Source organism: Bos grunniens, chromosome 4 (genome assembly GCF_055505025.1).
Source record: "Bos grunniens cultivar Pamir isolate PY7600 chromosome 4, Bosgru_T2T1.0, whole genome shotgun sequence".
Classification (NCBI taxonomy): domain Eukaryota; kingdom Metazoa; phylum Chordata; class Mammalia; order Artiodactyla; family Bovidae; genus Bos; species Bos grunniens.
Window position 1 is genome coordinate 34,525,358 of NC_141168.1, and position 25,230 is coordinate 34,550,587.

The 25,230-nt window shown below is 40.1% G+C and overlaps 1 protein-coding gene across 42 annotated transcripts in view; it reads right to left on the minus strand.

Annotated features, from left to right (window-relative positions):
- The window catches only part of CPED1 (cadherin like and PC-esterase domain containing 1), a 326,670-nt gene that overhangs the window by 92,064 nt on the left and 209,376 nt on the right, over positions 1–25,230 (minus strand). For 22 of the 42 annotated variants that reach the window (XM_086395925.1, XM_086395913.1, XM_086395908.1 and 19 more), the window contains one exon: positions 18,018–18,158. The exons of the other annotated variants lie outside the window; for them this stretch is intronic. In XM_086395925.1, the coding sequence (XP_086252051.1) occupies positions 18,018–18,158 (141 nt within the window). The remainder of the gene's footprint in view (positions 1–18,017; positions 18,159–25,230) is intronic. 42 annotated transcript variants of the gene reach the window in all.

Here is a 25,230-nt window from a genome sequence, read left to right on the forward strand (position 1 = left end):
AGCAAGGTTCAAGTCTCTGGTCAAATGCCATCTCATCACAGGCACTTCCCTGGCCAGCTACTGAAAAAGCACCGTTCTCATGTTTTGTCCTTTTACTATGCTTGATCTGTCTTCATGGAACTTCCCAGGTGGCACTGGAACCCGCCTGTCAATGCAGGAGACATGAGACTCGGGTTCACTCTCTGGGTGGGAATATCCCCTGGAGAAGGAAATGGCAACCCACTCCATTATCATTGCTTGGAAAATCCCATGGACAAAGGAGCCTGATGGGCTCCACGGGGTCACAAAGAGTTGGACACGACTGAGTACATGGAACATATCCGTCTTCATAGCACTTATCACTATCAGACAAATCTGCATTCTCTATGTGTATGTGTGTGTGTGTGTGTGTGAGTGTATTTAAATTTTAAATATCTCTTCAACCCAATGTAAATTGTATGAAAGCAAGAATTTTGTCTGTTTTCATTTATTGCCTGGTTCTTTTCCACTGTTACTGCCTGGTGTCTGTAATAGTGCCTGATACCTACTAGACACTCAGTGAATACTTGTTGATTTACCTGTGGAAGGAATAAATAAATCTTTACATCTCTATCCTAAATGGATATCTAGTTCAGATGGCAACTTATATATTAAAAAAGAACTTAAGAAAGTGAACAAAGGTTTGGCTAGAACCATCTTCATCCTTTTCAAAAAATTAGGGGGACTTAATTACCCATGAATAAACTATTTTTCATAAATTGCAAGGCAATTTGGCTAAATTATTTATGCTAACAATCTTTCTTTGATTTTACGGGTCTTCTTCACACACATTTCAAACCTATCCTCCATAACGAGAAAAGCTCCTCTGGATGATGGAGGTGTTTAAAGTGAGGGTAGCACTGAAGACCGTTATGTGACAATATATGTTCAGGACTCAGGAATGCCAGAATCTCACCATAGAGGTAGCCATTTTTCGTTGAGAGGTTCCTGATACAAGGGATGATGTTAACTGGGAGCCAGAGTCACCCAGGTTCTTGTCTGTGTCCCAGTTTTCTAGTAAATTGGGCAGCTCACATAGACAAGGAGCCATGTCTCCATGCCCCAAGATCAAATCCCAATCTTATCATCCTTCTACCCCCTTTCCACTGAGATAACAGAGTCCCAAGTCACACTTGAGATGAGATGGACTTTTCTGTGCTCACCTTAGTCTAATTGTCAGTCACATTACACATATTTTAACCACTACTCCTCTTCTTTCTTGGCTTTGTGATGCTACACACTCCAGATTTTCTTTCTTCATCTTTGCCTCTCCCTGCTGCTTTTCAGTCTTCTTTTCTGGTTCCTCCCCTTCCCCACCCCTAAAAGTTATAGTCTTCAAGCCTCAATTTTTGCATCTCTTTTTTCCTCACAAACTCCCTCTAAGAAGTGCCATCCATTCCCACAAAGTTATTTAGATCTAATGTTTTATTTGTAGAACATTCAGACAAAACAAAAATAGATTAATTGGTATACTGAATACTGGTCTTCAACAATTAGCAACATATGGTCAATCTTATTTTATCTAAACTCCTATTCCCTCACATACTCTCACTTGATTTTTTTAAAGTCATTTCCAGACATCATGTCATCTCATCTGTAAATTCTTCAATGTGCCTACGTGCTAAGTTGCTTCAGTCGTGTTCAACTCTTTGTAACCCTATAGACCGTAGCCCTCTAGGCTCCTCTGTCCAGGCAAGAATACTGGAATGGGATGCCAGGGACTGAACCCACATCTGTTACATCTCCTGCGTTGGGAGGTGGGTTCTTTACCACTAGCACCACCAGCAAAGCTCCAAATTCTTCAATATGTATATCTAAAAGATAAGTACTTTTTAATATAACTAAAATATCACTCTCAAATTTTTTAAAATTAAAATTTCTTAGTCTCAGAAAATATCCAGTGTTCATTGCTTACATGTTACTCTTATTGTTTATACATGTATTTTAATCATTGCTTTGTTTGAATTATGAGTCTAATAAGATCTAAACGTTGCATCTAATTGAGTGGTACTGTGTTCGTCCTTATTGGATCATATTAAGAAGCACATAGTGTTTGGTTGTTCAATCTGTAAAATTAAAACAAATAAATAAAAAATTTAAAACCTATGTTTCAGACTTCATATCCACATTGTAATATGGAAGAGACCGGAGTCTGAAAAGTCAGCTCCTCTCCTTGTCCCTCCAGGGCGACAGAGACTTTGTGATTTCTGGGTTGCCTCACCCTCCAGGGCGACAGAGACTTTGTGATTCCTGGGTTGCCTCACCCTCCAGGGCGACAGAGACTTTGTGATTCCTGGGTTGCCTCACCCTCCAGGGCGACAGAGACTTTGTGATTTCTGGGTTGCCTCACCCTCCAGGGCGACAGAGACTTTGTGATTTCTGGGTTGCCTCACCCTCCAGGGCGACAGAGACTTTGTGATTCCTGGGTTGCCTCACCCTCCAGGGCGACAGAGACTTTGTGATTCCTGGGTTGCCTCACCCTCCAGGGCGACAGAGACTTTGTGATTCCTGGGTTGCCTCACCCTCCAGGGCGACAGAGACTTTGTGATTCCTGGGTTGCCTCACCCTCCAGGGCGACAGAGACTTTGTGATTCCTGGGTTGCCTCACCCTCCAGGGCGACAGAGACTTTGTGATTCCTGGGTTGCCTCACCCTCCAGGGCGACAGAGACTTTGTGATTCCTGGGTTGCCTCACCCTCCAGGGCGACAGAGACTTTGTGATTCCTGGGTTGCCTCACCCTCCAGGGCGACAGAGACTTTGTGATTCCTGGGTTGCCTCACCCTCCAGGGCGACAGAGACTTTGTGATTCCTGGGTTGCCTCACCCTCCAGGGCGACAGAGACTTTGTGATTCCTGGGTTGCCTCACCCTCCAGGGCGACAGAGACTTTGTGATTCCTGGGTTGCCTCACCCTCCAGGGCGACAGAGACTTTGTGATTCCTGGGTTGCCTCACCCTCCAGGGCGACAGAGACTTTGTGATTCCTGGGTTGCCTCACCCTCCAGGGCGACAGAGACTTTGTGATTTCTGGGTTGCCTCACCCTCCAGGGCGACAGAGACTTTGTGATTCCTGGGTTGCCTCACCCTCCAGGGCGACAGAGGCTTTGTGATTCCTGGGTTGCCTCACCCTCCAGGGCGACAGAGGCTTTGTGATTCCTGGGTTGCCTCACCCTCTGTTTTGCTTCTCAGCTCTTCTATCACCTGTGTACGCAATTCCTTCAATTAAATTAACTCTGAAAGATCTGGAGTCTTTCCTCTTCTTGGCTGATCTGGTTGAAACCAGACAAGAAGATCACAAGTTTGGTTTTGGTCACAATGAGTCTGGGGTGCCTTTAGGTGCAATGAACATAAAATCTAAGCTCCCTGTCAGGGTCTACAAAGATCTGATGATCTGGTCCTAGGTACCTCTTCATCCACTCCATTCTCTCCAGGTACCACCCTCTCCCTAGTCCAATCACTTTCTCACTAAACTGACCTTTTTTTTTTTCCTTCAAAAATGCTAAGGTCTTTCTTGCCACAGACCTTTAAACAAGCACTTTCTTATGCCTGGAATTTTCTTATCCTAAGCTTTCTTAAGACTGGTTTCCTCTTATTTGAAATATCCCCTTCACAGTGAAAGATTCTCTGACAACCCTGTGTACAGGGCTCCTTGTCACTGTCCATCATTTCTCTTACAGCATAATTCACATTCTTTGCATAATTCTTTGCATAATTCACAATGACTGTATCCTTTACTTGGATGTTTAATGTCTAGATCCTCAAGTATATTTTACGTTCCATAAGAGCAGGACAAAAATTATGTCCCCAACAAGATACATCTTGTTGACCACTGTATTTTAGTGCCTAGAAAATTGTATCCACAATGAAAAGAATAAATGAGTATGTTTCAGAACTTGCCAGGTATGACAGGGAGCAGCCCGCAGATGGATCTACAGTTTAGGCTGCAGGGAAGGTGGAAGCATCAGAGTCAGATGTACCCAACTGCAGAATCCATCTAAGCACAGTGTCCTGGCTCACTGAGATATATGTGTAAACACATTCCCTTGTTGTTTTTTTTTTTTTTTTTACCTCTTGGTGATGGTTTGAGAAGGTGGGTAGGGAATTTTTCTCTTCCAGAAAAGACAAGACAAATTTGATCAAACTGAATCACTGGGTAAGAAATCCAGTTATTAACCAGCTTGATTAAACCAGTGCCATTAGACTTATTAAGATTTAAGATAATTTTAAGATAAAATTGTTTCTACAATTTAAAGAATATATAATTCTTTCATTTCGTAAAGTCACACAAAAGATTTCATTGACAAACTGTTAGATATCTCTAACAATTGGTGTTTTATTTTTGTAATTTTGCTGAGTATATGCACAATATCCTATGTACTGTGAATCTTCTAAGAGTTGTGCATTATGCTGGTGTTCAGTTTTTCAGGCACCAGAAAATAAAAAATGCATACTGGCCTGGGGATAGCATTTCTGTGGACGCATAAAATATCAGGAATTCCAAATAGAGCCATAATGACTCTCCTTATAATAACCATATAGAAGATAAGTGCTAGTGTCTCCCCCACAATATTCAAACATTATTTCATGAACTTTTAAATTTGTGGAAAAAGAAACTTACTACAAATTCTCATGCTTGGAATTTCAAGCTAATTTGCAAGTTGTGACGTAAAATTCAAAGCATATTTTATCAAAGATAGAGAAAAAATAAAGACCACAGCAAAAATTTGGATATCATTTGCATATGTGCTGCCCTGTCTGCTCAAAATTGTAAATAAAAAGGTCTTGGATATGCAATAACACCTTGGGTAGGAAGGCAAATAAAAACATGAAACTAACTGCCTTTCTTCTCCTGGGTCTGTTTTCTTAATTATGTTATGGAAGGGCAACCAGTATAGCTACTAAAAACATGCATTTCATAATAATTGGTGTTGTATCCAGTTCATTGGGTATAGTTCTTGACACTCTTAATACATTATCATACATGGCTAATTAGCTGTTTGAAAAGCATTCACAATGTCCTGTGTCAGGTGACTTCATGCCCACTGCAGTTACTACCTGCCCACTGCAATTTTCCCAGCACATTGTTTCCTCCAGTCTTGTTAGAATAGGGCTTATTAATTGCTTGAGCAGAGAATCTCAGTTAGCAGCAGCAAGCGGTGCATCTAAAAATCCATTAGGAAACTGTGATAATTGGACACAGGTCAGCAATAGCAATTCATCACAAGAACCCCCAGTAAACATGGTTTGCCCATAATCACCAAAGGCAGTTGCTTGCTGAGCTTTGCACTTACAAATTACGGTGCTTCATAGAGATGGAGAATGAAGTGCAGAAGGTAGCCATGTTGAACTTGACCTTTCTTTCTCTAGTTTCTACCACAACCTCCACTATAACTTAGATATTGATTCCACAGCTTAAAATTATATTCCTAATTCCAGGCAGGGCTTCCCTGGTGGCTCAGTGATAAAGAATCCACCTGCCAATGCAGGAGACGTGGGTTCAATACCTGATTTGGGAAAATACCACATTCCATGGAGAGACTAAGCCTGTGCGCCACGGAACTACTGAGCCCATGTGTTGCAACTACTGAAGGCCGCACACCCTAGAGACTTGCTCCACATCCAAAGTCACCACAATGAGAAGCCCATGCACCACAACTTGAGAACTGCCCCTGCTCCCCGGAACTAAAGAAAAGCAGGCACAGCAACAAAGACCTGATACAGCCCAAAATAAATATAAATAAATAAATAAGATTATTCTTACAAATACCCAGAGACAATGCACTGTTTTTCATGAAGAACGTATAGAAACATAGAAAGGATGCTATTGCTAGAGAACTTCTGTTTTACTTTGGGTCTTAGGGGTGGTGCCAGGGTTGCACTGAGCCACACCTGGGCTTGCACATCTTATACTACCATTCATGACGAACAGCATCCAATTCTGAAATTGTTTCATGGCAGACGGCTGCACAGCATTTACTGCGAACAGAGTGAGGTTAAGCTCCTCAGAAAGGAATCCCTATGTTGCCTTCACTCCATACTTAACCATAATAATTAAATAGTTCCAGACACAACAATAATTATTTTTATGCTTTCGACCTCATACTTAACTGAATATCGTTTCCCTTCCCCGGGCTCTGCAAGGGTGACATTGCTAAAGAAGTTAACTGTTTTCAGAGAGAAGAAGTTGTTCATTTTTTATCAAAAACTTATTAATCCCCTAATTCCTTATTAATTCACTATCGGTGGAAATGGACTATGTTTCTACTGTATCCATTTTACAATGAATTTCTGTTCATCCACCTCCAGTTCTTACTCTCATTTCTTTGCAAGGTTTCTGATTCAGGCAGTTGTTAAGTGTATTCAAAGTATGACTCAGAAAAGAGTTAACAACTGTCTTTACTATTGCTAAAGTTGGAAGAAATGGAAAACCCACCCACTGGTTTTCTGTATGACACACGATGCAAAACATATTAAGAGGAAATATGCATCCCTTAAAAGTTTAACAAGAAAGGTTATGCATTGTATTTGCTTTTGATGGGTGTAGTAAAACCCAGAAATAATGAAAAACAGCTTCAGGATTAAATTAAAATAATCACGTTATTTACTTTACATTTATCTGAAACTGGACCAGACTCTCAATAGTGTTTCCATTTCTACTGTTCACAAAAAGTGTTTGTTTTCCCTCAGTTTTTCTGCAGACTTAAGGTACTCTCTCCATCTTTTTCGTCATCAATTTATTGTTTAAATGATAGGAAAAGTGGCTAAATCAAAATGCTTCAGCATTGACTAAAAAATACAACTGTGGTTCCACTTCCTTCCCCTTGGGTGAAGAGTCACACAAAAGAAAAAGTTTTTAGAGAAAGTGCTGAGAATGATTGCTTCCCCTGCTGCCGGACAGTCATGTCTGACTCTTTGCAGCCCCATGGATTGTGGCCCACCAGGTTCCTCTGTCCATGGGATTTCCCAAGCAAGAATACTGGAGTGGATTGCCATTTTCTCCTCCAGGGGATAATCCTGACCCAGGGATCAAATTGATGACTCCTGTGTTTCCTGCATTACTGGTAGGTTTTTTACCACAGAGCCACCTGGGAAGTACTTATTCAGTTATTAAGACTTAAACTTGTTATGCGCCTTATTCTTAATATATATATTATAAACTAGCTTTGAAAGTAAAACTGAAATCCACCTGGCAAAAAAAGAATACCAATAATGTTCTTCTAGTCACATCTATGAGCTTCCCTGGTGGCTCAGATGGTAAAGAATCTGCCTGCGATGCAGGATAACTGGTTCAACCTCTGGAGCTGGAAGATCCCCTAGAGATGGAAATGGCTACCTACTCCAGTATTCTTGACTGGAAAATTCCATGCACAGAGGAGCCTGGTGGGCTATAGTCTATGAGGTTACAAAGAGTTGGACATGACTGAGTGACTAACATATATATATATTCACATCTAAAGGCTTCCTAGGTGGCACTATAAAGAATTCACCTGTCAATGGAGGAGAAGCTAGAGACACAGGTTCGATTCCTGGATCAGGAAGATCCCCTGGAGTAGGAAATAGAAACCCACTCTAGGATTCTTGCCTGGAAAATTCCATGGACAGAAGAGACTGGTGGGCTACCATCCATGGGGCCTCAAAGAGTCAGACATGACTGAGTGACTGAGCACGTTCATATCTAATCCCCACTAGTAGGTGAGATATTTCATCTAGTTAAACATTTACAGGAGTGGTTTGCTACAGCTATTCATTCACGTCTCTGCTGTTGGTTACTTTGTCTACTAGGGACAGAGGCCTGTGGGGAAACATGAAGATGAAACCCACTCTGTATATGATGCACAGAAGACTCCCTTCTGAACTATGCTGCCGATATCTGGAATTCCTGAGACTCCGCACTGCCCTCCCATCTCCCCTTGGGAAGCTTCTTGAGGATAACAGCCCTTTATGTTCTCAAATCTACGTCCAGATTAATATCCAGTAAATTCTTCTTGGCTGATAACTGTCACTGACTCTAGCTTTCAAAAGTTGGAAAATCTTGGAAGCAAATATCAGTTAAATTTCAAAATTGTTACTGCCATATGCCACTTCATTTCCTGCTGACAGCTACAAAAAGAAGAAATTCTAAGCTGAGTGGAAGAGAAGCTGCTGAAAACCTTGAGGGAAAGAACTTATTGGGTTGTCAAAGCCAGATGGTTTCTAGGCCCTCAAAATCTAGATAAGTGCTTGGCACTTGGGGGAAGCTTGTGGGTTCTATGGGACATGATTACTACGAATTATCTATAAATATTAATAATTGCAATTCTTTGGGCAGATTTTTTACATTTTTGTAAGGCTTTGTAGAAAAGCTAAATGAGCTTATTTCGTCAAAAGGACAAAGGTTGGAACTTAGGATATTATTATAAGTAAGAGTAACTCTTTGAAGAAAAAATGCTAATTAGAAAGGGGAGGGACTTCTCTGGGGGATCAGTGGTTACACTTCCAGTGTAAAGGGTGTGGGTTCCATCCCTGGTCAAGGAGCTAAGATTTCACATGCCATTCAGCACTGCCAAAAAAATAAATAAATACATGAAGACGTTTAAGATGTAAAGGGGAGGAAGGTAAGAAGAGGGAGTGAGGTAAAAAGAGGGAACTAATACACTTCAAATGTCTTTCATATACCAGGCATAGTGGTCCTCAGGCTTCATAATTAAATCATTGTTTAATTAAATAATGCTCCTAGTGGCACAGCCAAGTATGTATTATTTATCCCCATCTTAGAGATGGGGTGAAGTAATTTACTCTAAATAATCCTAAACTAAATGGGACACTGGAATTTAAACCCAGGCCAGTCTGTCTGGCTCTAGAATTTATGCTTTTCCTAGTGATGTTTCTTTCTCTGTGGCCTGCTGTTTTCAGTTACAGTGAGCATCCTTTGAATGAGAAGAGAAGTCTCTGCCTTAGAAACATAATGATGCTCAATGTGTGTGCATGCTCAGTCACATCCAACTCTTCGTGACTCCATGGACTATATGTAGCCCACGAGGCTCCTCTGTCCATGGGACTCTCCAGGCAAGAATACCAGAATGGGTTGTCATGCCCTCCTCCAGGGGATATTCCCAATGAAGTGAAGTGAAGTGAAAGTCTCTCAGTCGTGTCTGACTCTTTGCAACTCCATGGACTATACAGTCCATGGAATTCTCCAGGCCAGAATACTGGAGTGGGTAGCCTTTCGCTTTTCCAGGGGATTTTCCCAACCCAGGGATCAAACCCAGGTCTCCCACATTGCAGGTGGATTCAGGGATCAAACCTGCATCTCCTGCATTGCAGGCAGATTCTTTACCCCTGAGCCACCAGCGGAGCCCTCAAGGACGCTCAATAACCCCAAAGCAAATAATGAGAGAAGAAAAGGAAGGAGGATGGGAGGGAGGGAAGAGAGGAGGAAGCCAAGGAGGAAAGGAAGGCAGTCAGGAAGGGACGGATGAAAGGGGAAGGAAGGGAGGGAGGGAGGGAGAGAGAGAGGAATAGAGGAAGCAGCGAAGGAAAGAAGGAAAATGGCTTCCTGAACTGTGACCAGTTACTCTCTCCATTAAGTGGATTTCTTTCATTTTGATAAGGGCTGATCTGGTTTTAACGTAATAATAAATACCTCAACATGGTCTACCTAAGTTTCCTGGTATTATTTTTATGAATTTTATATAAATTTTTATTTCAGGAAATGTAACATCATTAAAACGTTAAAAAGCCCTTATTTAAGTATTTGGTATGGGCTGACAGTTTTAATTTTACTGTAGCTTTTACTGTGGTTTTTATTGTTTCTTATTGTTAAAAGAACAAAAATATTTTAATATGCTGGATGAGTCCAGTGCAGAATTTTCTTGTGAGGGAAGCAGACATGTGTGACACAGCTGAGGCAGATAGACATTAACAGCCCCCTAAATAGTTTTCTGTTTATTTTGGAATAGATATGGCTTTTGAATTTCCATATATCAGCTTTGTCCAGAAATATCTAATTCAGAATCACATTAAAAGTTATGAGACTGAAAACATAAATAATAATGCATCTAATATTCTTTTATTTAGAGTTGTCTGATGATTATACCCCAGACCTGCCATAAACGAGGCTTGTGACCTCTGGAAAGCAACTCAACCATTCTATGCTTCATTTTTCTCATCTGTAAAATGGACCAAATAATACACCTTTCTCACATTTCTCACAGCTTTACAGGGTAGATTAAAATATTACAAATCTCTTCATGAAAGTAACAATACTTGCAAACTTTTAGCATTAGCTAAGCTGACATTTTGGTTAAGAACTGACTAGTATCTCTTAAGAGATGAAACTGGAAAGCCCTTCTAATATTATATTTCTGATATAGAATATAACTTTAAAAAAATGTATGATTACCATTAAAAATCAGTAATATATTTATGTATGAATCAAAGAAATATTTCATGAGGAATTATTTCAAACAATTACCTTGAATTCCATTCAAAGAAATACGTAGATTCCAATATAATTCAGTCATTACTAGGATATCTGGGGCTAGTGGTTCTTTACCGATCAATATGCAGATATGAAAAGATTTGAGCAGTTGAGAACTTCATGACCCCGTTTATTTTTTCATTTTTCATATTGCTACCCCTACACGGAATAGCCTCTAGCTCTTATATGATAGTAAAATACTTCTAAATCTTAATGGATACCTGAAGAATATGCCTCTGTGTTAAGCAAGACAGGGAAAACATATACCTTTTTAAAAAATGTGAAACAAATCTATTTGCAGGTCAGGAATAGAGATGCAGACTGAGAGAACAGACTGTGGACACAGAGGGGGAAAGGGAGGGTGTGATGAATTGAGAGAGTAGCATTGATATATATACACTTACCGTGTGTAAAACAGATAGCTAGTGGGAAGTTGTTCTATAACACAAGGAGCTCAGCTCAGTGCTCCGGTGACCTAACAGGTGAGATGGGTGTAGAGGGGTTGGAGGGAGGCTCACGAGGGAGGGCATATATGTATACATATAGCTGATTTACTTTGTACTACAGCAGAAACTAACACAACATTGTAAGGCAACTATATCCCAATTTTTAAAAAAGTGAAATAGATATTAGCTGAAAACACTTGTCTCTCCAGCAGTATGATAATCACTCACGTGAAGGCATAGTGAATTATTTCATAATGAATCAATGAAGACATAAGAATCATCACACACTATCTTATGCAATATGCCTGACTGCAACAGAACTCTTGCTGTTGAGTATTTCTTGAAAATGATAACAAATAGTAATTTTAAAAGTTATTTTGGAAAACGAGTCAAGTTAGTTTGGAGACAAATGCTCAGACACATCCCTGCTCATCAGCACATTAGTTTTAAAAATTACCAAGTATTCAGATGAGGTATTCCTTTTAAAAATGACTGACTGACCATGATAGTATTCTGTTCCTACCATAAAAGGCAGATTTAACTCTTTTACTTTTTTCTCTTCATTTTGTCCCCAGCCTGTGCTGAAGACAAATCCAAGTGGTGCAGAAACAAATGGGGCTAATAACAGCAGATTTAAGTAGTACAAAAAAGTATGTACTAAGGTGTAATTCACTGGGGGAGTGACTGCAGGATTGAAAACACTTAGGGAACGAGAATAACTAGAAAACGTACCAAATAATTCTAGATTTCTGTATGAACTCTATGTGGTTGTATAAAATTAATTACTATTTTTAGGATGTTACTATCCTGCCGGTTTCAAAGTATTAATATAACTATTAAGTTCTCTCCCCACCAGGACTGTTTACTGTGTAATTTTTGACTTTTCTAAGGTCTAACTTCTGTTATGTGTTTGGCAAAAAATTAGAATCAGAGAAATGGTGAGTTTAAACTACCACTTACATTGATGAACATATAGAATCTAGTGTTATTTAAAAGAAAATGGACAAAACAGATGGATTCTGATTGAAAAGGAAAAGAGGATGTATTTGTAACTGTGCATAGTAGTGGAGAAAACCAAACTAAGAGCTTCAGAATTCTCCAAAGAAAATCAAATCTGCTGCCACATTAAAAGCCTATTTCCAGTGTTTCTTTTCTGAGATAAATATATTTTTAAAAGTCTGAGGAAACATTTATACATTGATTTTAAAAAAAGTAAAATAGACCATCAGCTGAAAATAGCTGTCTCCCTGCAGTATGACCATCTACTCGTGTGAAAACATAATGAGTTTGGTTTAGGAATCATCACACAAATCTCCCACAGTTTGCCCAAGTGCAATGGAATGCTTCCTGTCAGTAATGTGTCAGGAACACAATGGAATATTATTCAGCTATAAAAAAGAACACAGTTGAGTCAGTTCTGATGAGGTGGATGAAACTGGAGCCTATTATACAGAGTGAAGTAAGTCAGAAAAAGAAACACCAATACAGTATATTAATGCATTTATAGTAACAATGACTGTATATACAAGACAGGAAAAGAGATACAGATGTGAAGTACAGACTTTTGGACTCTGTGGGAGAAGGTGAGGGTGGGATGATTTGAGAGAACAGTACTGACACCTGTATATTACCGTATGTAAAATAGATGACCAGTGCAAGTTCAATGCATGAAGTAGGGCACCCATAGCTTGTGCTCTGGGACAACCCAGAGGGATGGGGTGGGGAGGGAGGGAGGGGCATTCAGGATGTGGGGACATGTACACCTGTGGCTGATTCATGTTGATGTATGGCAAAAACCACCACGATATTGTAAAGTACTTGCTGCTGCTGCTGCTGCTAAGTCGCTTCAGTTGTATCCGACTCTATGCGACCCCATAGACGGCAGCCCACCAGGCTCCCCCATCCCTGGGATTCTCCAGGCAAGAACACTGGAGCGGGTTGCCATTTCCTTCTCCAATGCATGAAATTGAAAAGTGAAAGTGAAGTCGCTCAGTCGTGTCTGACTCTTAGTGACCTCATGGACTGCAGCCTACCAGGCTCCTCCGTCCATGGGATTTTCCAGGCAAGAGGACTGGAGTGGGGTGTCATTGCCTTCTCCAGTAAAGTATTTACTCTCCAATTAAAATAAATAAATTTATATATGCCGGGTTGCAACTGATATTATGCCAGGATTTTGGAAATCCAAGAAACCTCCTTCATTGAGAGGAGAGTAAAGTGATGTGAACTTTGTCAAAGTCAGACAATAAATAGAAAAAAACAACTGCAAATAAGCTCTGTGCTGTAAGTGTGAAGTTGATTGCAATGTGTATTACCGAACACAATCGCTTTTAGCTCCTTTTTCTTCTTTCACAAACACTGTGAATAATTGAAAACAGTAAATGTTTATTAATGAAACTTTAGACTACCGAAGGAATATAACTAATTTGGCTTCTTATTCTATTAATTAAAATGTACTTCTCCCTCTCTACTTTGGACCAGCGCCAAACAATAACTTTTATACAGAATGATTATGAAGCTAACAATAAACTGCTATTTTGAGCTTAAAAGTCATTGCCATTGAGCTGTTATTCATTTCAAATCTTAAGCATCTGACACACAAATTCACATTAGACAATAGAAAAATCAAATGAGGATATGAAGCAAGTAAAGTGAGTTCCATAAATAAAAGCTGAAAGATACAGGGTCATGAAAAAATCATCTTTCGGTGCTGTTTGGAAGAAGGTACCAGAAACATTCCATTCTGTACACTATTGTGATAGTACGTCAGCAAGACGTAGGGCATAAAATCATCTTCAGATAATAATCCTCCCAATCCTTTAAATTTATTGCCCCTATACATTAAAACGCAAAGGGCCATGTTTAGTTGGACGCTTTCTGACATGCTCTGTTTGACCTCACTCCAACTATCAATCTCTACTTCATTCACTGCCAAACTTCTTACAGAGTATGTGCCTCTAGTGCTGTTAATTTCTCTTACTCACTCCTTTCTTACTCCTAGCAACCTAGTGCCTGCCCTCATCATTCCAGAGAAATAGGACCTTCTGAGATCTCTAACCTCCTAACTGGCTGGGCCAAGAGGTCAGCTCATCCTCTCACTCCTCTCCAGAGTCTGAGATCACTCCTTTTAGAATATGTTTCTCTCTTGATTTTTCAAGGCATGGTACATGTAGTTTCCCCTCCCACATCTCTGACCTTGTTTTTCTGTTACGTGTGCTGGCCCCTAACTTTCCCCTACCCTCTACATATAAGGCTATTCCAGAATTCTCCCCTTGGATATGTTTTCTCCCCTGTCTTTCTTAGATAATCTCATTTGCTTCACAGACTCAGCATTTTCATACTAACAACACCCATATCTCCAACCCGGGTCAACCCTCCCCTTCAAATTTCTCTTGAGTTTGCCTGATACCTCTGCCACTTTTCTCACTTGTGCCTTCAACTCAGCTGGTCCATTGAACATCCTCATCCCCTCCACTGCTTGTCTTGCTTTCCTGGGTATCTCTTGGAGCCACCATTTGTCTTCTGTCATCTAAGCTCAGATCCTTCCATCACAGTTCACTGCTTCAGCGGCTTCACTCCCTGATGGGTACATTCCTGTCCATTTCCACTGTTGTGCACACTGCAGTATCACATACAACCAGCTTATCTGGCTGCTCAACTTCTTTTCATGTTTAAGACTCTTCCTCATACGTGCTTCAAGTGGGTATTTCAGATCAGGCAACCCCCACTCCCTCTCTGCCCTGCCATTAGAGCCTTAGGTTAGTGCCCTTTGCTGTAACCAAAAAAGTACACATGTATTAGTACAGTAGCTGAAAATACACACATGTATTAATGTAGTAACTGCAGGTTTCACAGATCACAAACACAGGTATGTGAAAGTAAAGCTTTCTTTCCCTGAAAAAAATTAATTTCTAGTTACATGCCTACAGTGACAGAAAGAAGTTGGTACAAAGGCTCCTCCTCAGGACACTTGCCAGTACCAGCTCTCTTTCTTCCCTGCTGCTTCTTACTTTTCTTCCACAATTCAGAGAACCATCCTGTCTTAGGGGTGGTTGTGTGGGACTGGTTCCTAGAAACCTTTTCTGTGGGGCAGAATTCAGTTTATTGAATTGACTTTATCTTTTGTTCATGCTGTAACAGCCTTACTACCTAGGGTAAAAGCTACTTCCTGCGGTGAAGGCAGGTAGAGATAGCCAGACGAAGAAGGAAGAGGCATAGGTTAATATTACAAAATATTGTTTCATTACATTATAATAGCAGAACTTAAAAACCCATAGGCAAACATCCTCCATATAGGACAATCACTCAGCTGCAGTGCATTGCTTCCTAGAGGCTATTCATTGGAAGGAGCTGCAGGAGTCAGGCCCCCTGACTTTAGACTATATTACAAAGCAAATTCAGGGAGATAATGAAGGACAGGAGAGCCTGGCATGCTGCAGTTCTTGGAGTTGCAAACAGTTAGACATGACTTAGTACTGAACAACAACAACAACAAAACTATAGTAATCAAAACAGTATGGTACTGGCACATTAATAGAAATACAGATCAATGGAATAGGATAAAAAACCCAGAAATAAACCTGCATACCTATGGTCAATTAATCTATGACAAAGGAGGCAATAATATACAGTGGAAAAGAGTCCATTGACTACAATGGAAAAGAGAAAAGAGTAACTAGACAGTTACATGTAAAATTACAACATTTGCTAATATCATACACAAAAATAAACTCAAAATGGGTTGAAGATCTAAACGTAAGACTGGATACTATATCTACTAGAGGAAAACCAGAGGCAGAACACTCTATGACATAAAGCACAGCAATCTTTTCAGATCTCTCTCCAAGAATTATGTAAATAAAAACAAAGATAAACCAATGAGGTCCAATTCAACTTACAAGCTTTTGCACATCAAAGGAAACCATAAACAAAATGAAAAGTCAACCTACAGAATAGGAGAAAATATTTGCAAATGATGCAAATGGCAAGGGATTAATCTCCAAACCCATGCAGCTCAATATCAAAAAACAAACAAAAAAACACAATAAAAAATGGGCAGAAAATCTAAATAGACATTTTTCCAAAGAAGACATACAGATGTTCACCATTACTAAATGTTAGAGAAATGCAAATCAAAACCACAGTGAGGTACCACTTCACATTGGGTTAGAATGGCCATCATCAGAAAGTCTACAAATAATAAGTGCTGGAGAGGATGTGGAGGAAAAGGAACCCAGCCAACAGCTGAGGGGAATGTAAATTGGTATATTACGGAAAACAGTATGAAGTTTCCTTAAAAAGCCAAAAATAGAGTTACCATATGATTCAGGAATTTAACTCCTGGGCATATATACAGAGAAAACCATATTTCAAAAAGATGCATGCACCTCAATGTTCACTGCAGCACCATTTATAATAGCCAAGACATGGAAACGACCTAAATATTCACTGATAGCTGAATGGATAAGGATGATGTGGTATATGTACATAATGAAATATTGTTGTTGTTGTTGTTTAGTTACTAAGTCATGTTCAACTCTTTGAGACCCAATGGACTGTAGCCCACCAGGCTCCTCTGTCCATGGGATTTCCCAGGCAAAAATACTGTAGTGGGTTGCCATTTTCTTCTCCAGGGTATCTTCCCAACCCTGGGATCGAACCCACATCTTCTGCATTATCAGGCAGATTCTTTACCACAGAGCCACTAAAGGGAAGCCCCCAGTGGAAAATTACTCAGCCATAAAAAAGAATGTAATAATGCCATTTCCACCAATATAAATGGACCTAGAGATTATTATACTAAGTGAAGTAAGCCAGACAGAGAAAGACAAATATCATATTATATGGCTTATATGGGGAATATAAAAAAAGTGATAAAATGAACTTATTTACAAAATAAAATACTCACATAGAAAACAAAACTTATAGTTACCAAAGGAGAAAAGGAGGAGGAATAAATTAGGAGTTTGGGTTTAACATATACTCACTACTATATGGGAGAAGGCAATGGCACCCCACTCCAGTACTCTTGCTTGGAAAATCCCATGGACGGAGGAGCCTGGAAGGCTGCAGTCCATGGGGTTGCTGAGGGTCAGACATGACAGAGCGACTTCACTTTCACTTTTCACTTTCATGCATTGGAGAAGAAAATGGCAACCCACCCCAGTGTTCTTGCCTGGAGAATCCCAGGGACGGGGGAGCCTGGTGGGCTGCCGTCTATGGGGTCGCACAGAGTCGGACACGACTGAAGTGACTTAGCAGCTGCAGTCGTGTCCGACTCTGTGCTACCCCATAGACGGCAGCCCACCAGGCTCCCCCGTCCCTGGGATTCTCCAGGCAAGAATACTGGAGTGGGTTGCCATTATATGCAAAATAGACAACCAACAAAATACTACTATATAGCGCAGGGAACTATACTCAGTATTTCTGTAATAATATATAAGGGAAGAGAATCTTAAAATAATAAATATATGTATACATATATGTATATAGAACTGAATCACTTTGCCATATACTTGAAACTAACAACATTGTAAATCAACTATACCTCAATAAATTCTTTTTAATTAAAAAGAATCTAAAACCACAGACAATATTTTCAAAGACATTATCTCACCATATACCTCAACCAAAGCATTTCCAAAGAAGGAATCATTTAAGGTAAACATACGGCCAAATATGTGAGATTTGTTGGTTGGATTTCAGAGTTTTAAAGCCTTTGGTGGAGAATTTTTTCATGAATTGAGAGTTTTCACATAAAATTAGTATTTTCTAATATTTTCCAAGAAAATATTAAAAATGGGCAATGGCAGAGAAGTTTCATGGAACTGGCTTGAATAGGGGTTGAAAGGATAAAGAGAGGAGGAGGTGGTGCCAAGGGAAGAGGACTAATATCAACTCAGCACCTTCTATGGATCATATGACACAACTGTCCCATTTAATCCTTGCAGTTAGGGAGGTGAGATTCCATTATTCCCTCCTTAAAAAGCCAGTAAGTTTCACAGCCAAGAGAGGAACCTGTATCTCTCTAAGAAGCCATATTGCTGTTCAGTCACTAAGTCACGTCCAACTTTTTTGTGACCCCATAGACTGTAGCCTACCTGGCTCCTCTGTCCACGGGATTTCCCAGGCAAGAATACTGGAGTGGGTTGCCATTTCTTTCTCCAGAGGATCTTCCTGACCCAGGGATAAAACTCGAGTCTCTTGCACCGGCAGGCAGATGCTTTACCATAGAGCCACCACTGAATGGGAAATAGTAAAACAACTGACTCCATTGCAGCTAAGTCTCACTGGTCATTCCCATGAAAACAAACACATCAAAATACAATATGTATTTGTTAGCCATCTGTATGTCTTCTTTGGAGAAATGTCTATTTAGTTCTTTGGCCCATTTTTTGATTGGGTCGTTTATTTTTCTGGAATTGAGCTACAGGAGTTGCTTGTATATTTTTGAGATTAATTCTTTGTCAGTTGCTTCATTTGCTATTATTTTTTCCCATTCTGAAGGCTGTCTTTTCACCTTGCTTATAGTTTCCTTTGTTGTGCAGAAGCTTTTAATTTTAATTAGGTCCCATTTGTTTATTTTTGCTTTTATTTCCAATATTCTGGGAGGTGGGTCATAGAGGATCCTGCTTTGATTTATGTGGGAGAGTGTTTTGCCTATGTTCTCCTCATGAAAAGATGCTCAACATCACTCATTATCAGAGAAATGCAAATCAAAACCACAATGAGGTACCATTTCATGCCAGTCAGAATGGCTGCGATCCAAAAGTGTAATAAGCAATAAATGCTGGAGAGGATGTGGAGAAAAGGGAACCCTCTTACACTGTTGGTGGGAATGCAAACTAGTCCAGCCACTATGGAGAAGAGTGTGGAGATTCCTTAAAAAACTGGAAATAGAACTGCCATATGACCCAGCAATCCCACTGCTGGGCATACACACCAAGGAAACCAGAATTGAAAGAGACACGTGTACCCCAATGTTCATTGCAGCACTGTTTATAATAGCCAGGACATGGAAGGAACCTAGATGTCCATCAGCAGACAAATGGATAAGAAAGCTGTGGTACATATACACAATGGAGTATTACTCAGCCATTAAAAAGAATACATTGGAATCAGTTCTAATGAGGTGGATGAAACTGGAGCCTATTATACAGAGTGAAGTAAGCCAGAAAGGAAAACACCAATACTGTATACTAACACATATATATGGAGTTTAGAAAGATGGTAATGATAACCCTGTATGCGAGACAGCAAAAGAGACACAGACGTATAGAACAGTCTTTTGGACTCTGTGGGAGAGGGTGAGGGTGGGATGATTTGGGAGAAAGGCATTGAAACATGTACATTATCACATATGAAACAGATCATCAGTCCAGCTTCGATGCATGATACACGATGCTCGGGGCTGTTGCACTGGGATGACCCAGAGGAATGGAATGGGGAGGGAGGTGGGAGGAGGCGTTCAGGATGGGGAACACGTGTACACCAGTCGTGGATTTATGTCAATGTATGGCACAACCAATACAATATTGTAAAGCAACTAGCCTCCAATTAAAATAAATAAACATATTAAAAAAAAAATAACAAAATACAATATGTAAGCTGCCACCATTCCCTACTACTCCAAAGTAAACAGTGTACTGATATCAGAGTTCTCTTACTTCGTCGGTAGTAAAATTAAGTACTTGTAGGTCCAAACAGGACAGATTTACCTTAAAGCTATCAATCCTATTCTGTGGAGCACTATCATCATGGGTGTTCCTTTCCAACCATTTCAGAAATTCCCATGATAGAAATAATATAAATAACTCACATTTTACTTCAGATTGCCCTGGTCTTTTTCCAAATGGGAGACTACCTGCTGAAAAAAATGTACAGTAAGTACATTTTTTTGTACAGCTGAGTGGTTCTTTCTACTGTTTCTATAAGTGAAAAAAGTAGTGATTTTTCTTTCTAAACCAAATCTGCTTCATGAGATAAACTTGCTGTGACACAGATAAAAAAAAAATCTGTCTCCCTCTAGGAGCCACTGCACCTTTTATATATTTGTGAGCTGCTGTCAGGCAGGCTCCTCTTCTCCCCTTTTGGACATATTTGGTTCCTTTAATCATGGCTAATAAATCAGTCCTTTCATTCTCTTAATGGTTTTCCTTGCTTTTCTCTGAACGCCATCCAATTGGTTTATATGCTTCTTAGTGATGAACAAACCAAAACTTAATGTCATATTACAACTGTGACTCTTTTTCTGCAGTGTTCCAGATGTGATATTACAAAAGCTATCAATTCCTCATGTGTGCATGCTTGGTCACTCAGTTGTGTCCATCTCTTTGCAACCCCATGGACTATAGCCCACCAGGCTCATCTGTCCTTGGGGATTCTCCAAGGTAAGAACACTGAAGAGGGTTGCCATGTCCTCTTCCAGGGGATCTCCCCAATCCAGGGATTGAACCCAGGCCTCCCACATTGTAGATAGATTCTTTACTGTCTGAGCCACCAGGGAGGCCCTGAGCCACCAGGGAAGCCCATCAATTTCCTATAAAATACTTGAAAAAATATCCAAAGAAAACCAAAAGACACGGAGACAGTGGTGGCTTCTATGAAGCCAGTTCTGGTGGTGTCACTCAGTGAAATATTTATAGAAATTCCTCTCTTTCATTGTTTTTGGTAGGCATTGTTTATTATTTTTTAAAAGAGCAATTATGAGATTCATAATACTTTCAGATTTTTTTAAAGCATATGAAATCTTTATTATTCTAACCCTTTCTCTGTGGAGAGGGTCTTCTGGCACTGGACTAATTCCTTCGTGCCTCAAACCTGCCTGTCCTGTCACCAAGTGTCAGTCATTCCGGTCTCCTCGGTGCTGAAGGCCACTCACCTCAAGTCAACTTGCTGCTTCTTATACCCCTACTGCCAGTTTCTATGATAAAAGATAAACCATATCCCACAGTCTGGCTGCCTTGCCTGATAAATCTTCTGTTATCAGGAGCTGCTTCCCAGCTTCCCTCACTTCAGAGGCTCACTCTGGCGCCAGCTTTACCTTCCTCTATCCCTCTACCTTGGAAAAGGAAATGGCAATTCACTCCAGCACTCGCCGGGTAAACAGCCGTGTCATGCTGACAAGTTCGAAAATATGACAGACCTTAACCCAGAATTTATTTTAACTTAAAAATTGGACTTTCATTTTAAAGATAATTCATTTTTTATTTTGCAGCTTTCCTGAAATATTCATATTCGAATCCAAGAAACATTCAGATCAGATCAGTCGCTCAGTCATGTCCGACTCTGCAACCCCATGAATCGCACCACACCAGGCCTCCCTGTCCATCACCAACTCCCGGAGTTCACTGAGACTCACGTCCATTGAGTCAGTGATGCCATCCAGCCATCTCATCCTCTGTCGTCCCCTTCTCCTCCTGCCCTCAATCCCTCCCAGCATTAGAGTCTTTTTCCAATGAGCCAACTCTTCGCATGAGGTGGCCAAAGTACTGTAGTTTCAGCTTTAGCATCATTCCTTCCAAAGAAATCCCAGGGCTGATCTCCTTCAGAATGGACTGGTTGGATCTCTCTGCAGTCCAAGGGACTCTCAAGAGTCTTCTCTAATACCACAGTTCAAAAGCATCAATTCTTCGGCACTCAGCCTTCTTCACAGTCCAACTCTCACATCCATACATGACCACTGGAAAAACCATAGCCTTGACTAGACGAACCTTTGTTGGCAAAGTAATGTCTCTGCTTTTGAATATGCTATCTAGGTTGGTCATAACTTTCCTTCCAAGGAGTAAGCGTCTTTTAATTTTGTGGCTGCAGTCACCATCTGTAGTTATTGTGGAGCCCAGAACAATAAAGTCTGACACTGTTTCCACTGTTTCCCCATCTATCTCCCATGAAGTGATGGTACCAAATGCCATGATCTTCGTTTTCTGAATGTTGAGCTTTAAGCCAACTTTTTCACTCTCCACTTTCACTTTTATCAAGAGGCTTTTGAGTTCCTCTTCACTTTCTGCCATAAGGCTGGTGTCATCTGCATATCTGAGGTTATTGATATTTCTCCCAGCAATCTGTGTGTTTCTTCCAGTCCAGTGTTTCTCATGATGTACTCTGCATATAACTTAAGTAAGCAGGGTGACAATATACAGTCTTGACGTACTCCTTTTCCTATTTGGAACCAATCTGTTGTTCCATGTCCAGTCCTAACTGTTGCTTCCTGACCTGCATACAAATTTCTCAAGAGGCAGATCAGGTGGTCTGGTATTCCTATCTCTTTCAGAATTGTCCACAGTTTATTGTGATCCACACAGTCAAAGGCTTTGGCATAGTCAATAAAGCAGAAATAGATGCTTTTCTGGAACTCTCTTGCTTTTTCCATGATCCAGCAGATGTTGGCAATTTGATCTCTGGTTCCTCTGCCTTTTTTAAAACCAGCTTGAACATCAGGAAATTCACGGTTCACATATTGCTGAAGCCTGGCTTGGAGAATTTTGAGCATTACTTTACTAGTGTGTGAGATGAGTGCAATTGTGCGGTAGTTTGAGCATTCTTTGGAATTGGAATGAAAACTGACCTTTTCCAGTCCTGTGGCCACTGCTGTTTTCCAAATTCGCTGGCATATTGAGTGCAGCACTTTCACAGCTTCATCTTTCAGGATTTGGAATAGCTCAACTGGAATTCCATCAGCTCCACTAGCTTTGTTCGTAGTGATGCTTTCTAAGGCCCACTTGACTTCACATTCCAGGATGTCTGGCTTTAGGTCAGTAATCACACCATCGTGATTATCTGGGTTGTGAAGATCTTTTTTGTACAGTTCTTCTGTGTATTCTTGCCATCTCTTCTTAATATCTTCTGCTTCTGTTAGGTCCATAGCATTTCTGTCCTTTATCGAGGCCATCTTTGCATGAAATGTTCTTTTGGTATCTCTGATTTTCTTGAAGAGATCCCTAGTCTAGATCCCAAGAAACATCAAGCAGTAATAACCTTGATGGGTTTTAGTTAAGGCAGAATGAAAGCTTAGTAGAGAATGTAAGACTCCGAAACCAAACTGTTCACATTTGAATCCCAGGTCCACTATCCTGTGTGATCTAAGAGATATTTAGCTGCTCTGTGCCTTGGTTTTTAAAAGTATAAAATGGGGGCTTAATAAGAGTATCTATTTCAAGGGTTGTTGTGGCAATTAAATGAATAACAACTCTTATTTTCTGAGTGAGTACCTATAAGCACCTCTGAAGAAAGGCATGCCATTAAGCTAAAACATAAGGGAGGATATAAAGTCCCTTCTAGCCTCTCCTCAAAATGGTCTGTGCCTCAGGGATGGTGATTTCTGGCTGGAAATTCAAAGCATGTACACACACACAAAGAAAGCGAGCAAGCATAAGGCAGTGTATATGCTTTATACACTCATTTGTATAAAGTCTGAAACTATTAATCACTAAGGACTTGAAAATCCTTTAATACTAAATCTAGGTGTTTCTTCTTAGCCTGACAGGCAGAGCCAGCTGGATGTGTCTACACACTGAGAAATCAATTACATGCATTTTATCCACTTTATCATAGATTATATTGTTTGGCACCTGACTTTGAGCAGAACGATAAAAAATCCTAAAATACACAGGTATTTGGTCTAAGCTATATACTTATTTATCTATCATCTCTCCACTTTTGATAGGTCTTCCTTATATTTTAAGCAGACAGGCACATAAATCAAATTTCTGAAAGGATTTATGAAAATTCTTGCTAAAATATTTTGACACCAATGTGCATGCTCAGTTGAAAAGTCATGTCTGACTCTTTGCGACTCCATAGGCCCATGGGATTTCCCAGGCAAGAATACTGGGATGGGTTGCCATTTCCTTCTCCAGGGTATCTTCCCAACCCATGGATCTAACCTGCATCTCCTGCATTGGCAGGTGGGTTCTTTATCACTGAACCACCAGGGAAGCCCCACTGACACCAACACCACTCTACTCTTCTATCAGAAAGCAACTTCCTACATTCTTCAAGTTTCATAGGAGCTTTATTAACTATAGTCAAGTTTAAAAAAGAGAAAAAACCTCCAGAACAGTTCAAATTCAAAATAGAGGGGAACAAATTAGAAAAGAAACAAACAGTATGTTAATCTGGACAAAGTTGACAAAACTGTGAGACAAAAGAAATATATTCTTGGCTTTCAGCACTTGCCTAGCATTCTGAACTAAGCACTGAACTTATAGAAAATATGTAAATATATTTATAAATCTGTAAATATGTCTCCTAACATTCAAGCAGGATAATGATTCTAGAGGATAAAGATTTCTGCCCCTCCAGTACAACTCTTTCTTCAGTAGACCTAATCACTTTGCTAGTGTACAGAGGGGACTGGGACTTCCATAGGGATGTAGTGTGTGAGTTACTAGTTGTCTAATCTTGACGGGTCATTTATTTAACTTTCCCTCCTCTCAGGCTCTATGTTACCACTCTATGAGTGTTCTACTCATAGAGTAGAATTTGCACTGTGAGCCACCTCAAAGCCTTCCTTTTCAGAGAAAGGTGTAAATGTGTGTTCAGTTGTGTCCCACTCTTTCCTCACCAGGCTCCTCTGTCTGTGGGATTTTCCAGGGAAGAATACTAGAGTGGGTTGCCATCGCCTTCTCCAGAGGATCTTCCTGACCTGGGAATCGAACCCCAGTCTCCCATATTCCAGGCAGATTCTTCACCATCTGAGCCACCAGAAAAACCCTAAGGTGTACATAAATAATTTTAAAAAGAAAAAGCAACTCAAAACTAGACTCTCTTTCTTTAATTTTCTTTTTAGTTAATTTTATTAGAGTATTAGTGTGTGTGTGTGTATATATATACACACTCTTTTTTAGATTCTTTTCCCATATAGGTTAAACCTAGATTTTCTGATTTGAAATTCCAAGGTCATGATAATAGTTGAAAATACATCACTGTCCACTAGAAATAAGTAATAAATATTTATTGATTTTATAATGAATACATTTTGAGGAATAGTAAATAGAGATTTTTCAATTACTAAGCACTGAGAGATTTGAAAAGAGGAAGAAATACCATTTTATCCATTTTGTGGTAGGAATATACAGGCTGTATTTCTCAGTTGGTAAAGAAACCGCCTGCAATGCAGGAGACCCAGGTTCGATTCCTGGATCAGGAAGATCTGCTGGAGAAGGGATAGGCTACCTACTTCAGTATTCTTGGGTTTCCCTTGTGGTTCAGCTGGTAAAGAATCCACCTGCAATGCGGGAGACCTGGGTTCGATCCCTTTGTTGGGAAGATCCCCTGGAGAAGGGAAAGCTACCCACTCCAGTATTTTGGCCT